This window comes from Equus quagga, chromosome 1, assembly GCF_021613505.1.
Source record: "Equus quagga isolate Etosha38 chromosome 1, UCLA_HA_Equagga_1.0, whole genome shotgun sequence".
Classification (NCBI taxonomy): Eukaryota; Metazoa; Chordata; class Mammalia; order Perissodactyla; family Equidae; genus Equus; species Equus quagga.
In genome coordinates this window covers 13,480,572-13,481,993 of record NC_060267.1, presented here as the reverse complement: position 1 = coordinate 13,481,993, position 1,422 = coordinate 13,480,572, and the positions used below count along the sequence as shown (strand labels likewise).

The following is a 1,422-nucleotide window of genomic DNA, read 5'->3' as shown; positions in this document are numbered from 1 at the left end:
AATTTCGCTTTCAAAATAATTATTGAAAAGGCTGTAATTTAAAAAGTTGTGCAACGAAGGGGGAGTCACAAAGACACAAGGAATGTATTTTAATGGAATGAAAAGTATGTTAAACAAATACGCCTGTAAACGCCTAGAAAAAAGAAAGAGAAAAACAAGGATAACAGAGAGGCTATGCCGATTAGAAGGAGTTACTCAAAATTCGTACTCATATTTTAAATTTCCCCTCACTGTGCCTCTAATTCATGACACTACATGTTTAGAATTGTTTGTGAAGAATAGAGTCTTCCTCGCCATGTCCAGGAAGGCTTGCTTGACTTGCTGATTCCTCAGGCTGTAAATAAAGGGGTTCAGCATGGGGGCCACTGAGGTGTTTAGCACAGCAATTCCCTTGCTCAAAGACACTCTGTCTTTTGCTGATGGATTAATGTACATGAAAATGCAGCTGCCATAAGAGATGGAGATGACAATCATGTGGGAAGAACACGTGGAAAAAGCCTTTGTCCTCTGACTAGTAGAAGGAATTCTCAAAATAGTTCTGATGATATATATGTAAGAGAGAAATATCAATGCCAAAGTGAACATTAGAGTAAACACAGCATAGGTAAACCCCATTGTCTCTAGGAGTTTTGTGTCTGAACAAGAAAGGTGTAGTAAGGGAAAATAATCACAAGTAAAATGGTCTATAATATTGAACTTACAGTAATCGAGCTGTATGAATAGCATGAGTGATGGGAATATGATTAAGAACGAAGCCAGCCAGGAAGCAAAGACAAGGAGTGTGCAGACTCTCCGATTCATGATGGTCATGTAATGCAGAGGCTTGCAGATGGCAATATAACGGTCATAGGACATGGCAGCCAGAAGGTAAAATTCAGTGACTCCCAACAGAATGAGAAAAAATAACTGAGCCATGCAATCGTTAAAAGAAATGCTTTTATCTCCTGAAATAATGGTGCTCAGGAACTTGGGTATACTGACACTCGTGAATGTAACCTCTAACAAAGAAAAGTTTCTGAGGAAGAAATACATGGGGGTCTGGAGGTGGGAAGCCAGCAGGGTGAGGGTGATGATGGTCAGGTTCCCAGTGATGCTGAGCATGTAGGAGATGAGCAGAAAGACAAAGATCACCACCTGGAGCTGTGGGTCATCTGACAGTCCCAGGAGGATGAACCCTGTTATTTCTGTCTGGTTTCTCATTCTTTGGTTACGTATTTGTTCGTCTCCTGCCAGACCTATGGGGAAAAGTACAAAGAACAAACTTGAAGAGTGGTGTAACATATCCAAGAGCGGAGCTGTAATATGGCAGAAATATGTCATTTCAACTTCAGGGGAAATTTAAAGCAGATTGATAATGGCAGTGATCTGATTTCCTGTTTTATAGGTGAAAACTTTTGTTCGAGGTAGCTTTAAAAGAAGTTA

General features: G+C 40.2%; 1 protein-coding gene across 1 annotated transcript; it reads right to left on the bottom strand.

Annotated features, from left to right (window-relative positions):
- Positions 1-243: 243 nt before the first annotated feature.
- On the bottom strand, positions 244-1,200 carry LOC124250551 (olfactory receptor 6C1-like). Its single transcript, XM_046682551.1, has one exon. The coding sequence runs from the start codon at positions 1,198-1,200 to the stop codon at positions 244-246; it is 957 nt and encodes a 318-aa protein (XP_046538507.1).
- Between the last annotated feature and the right edge of the window lie 222 nt (positions 1,201-1,422).

What these genes read in the sequence shown, in the direction of transcription:
- LOC124250551 (XM_046682551.1), bottom strand. Translation starts at nt 1,200, where the DNA reads ATGAGAAACCAGACAGAAATAACAGGGTTCATCCTCCTGGGACTGTCA.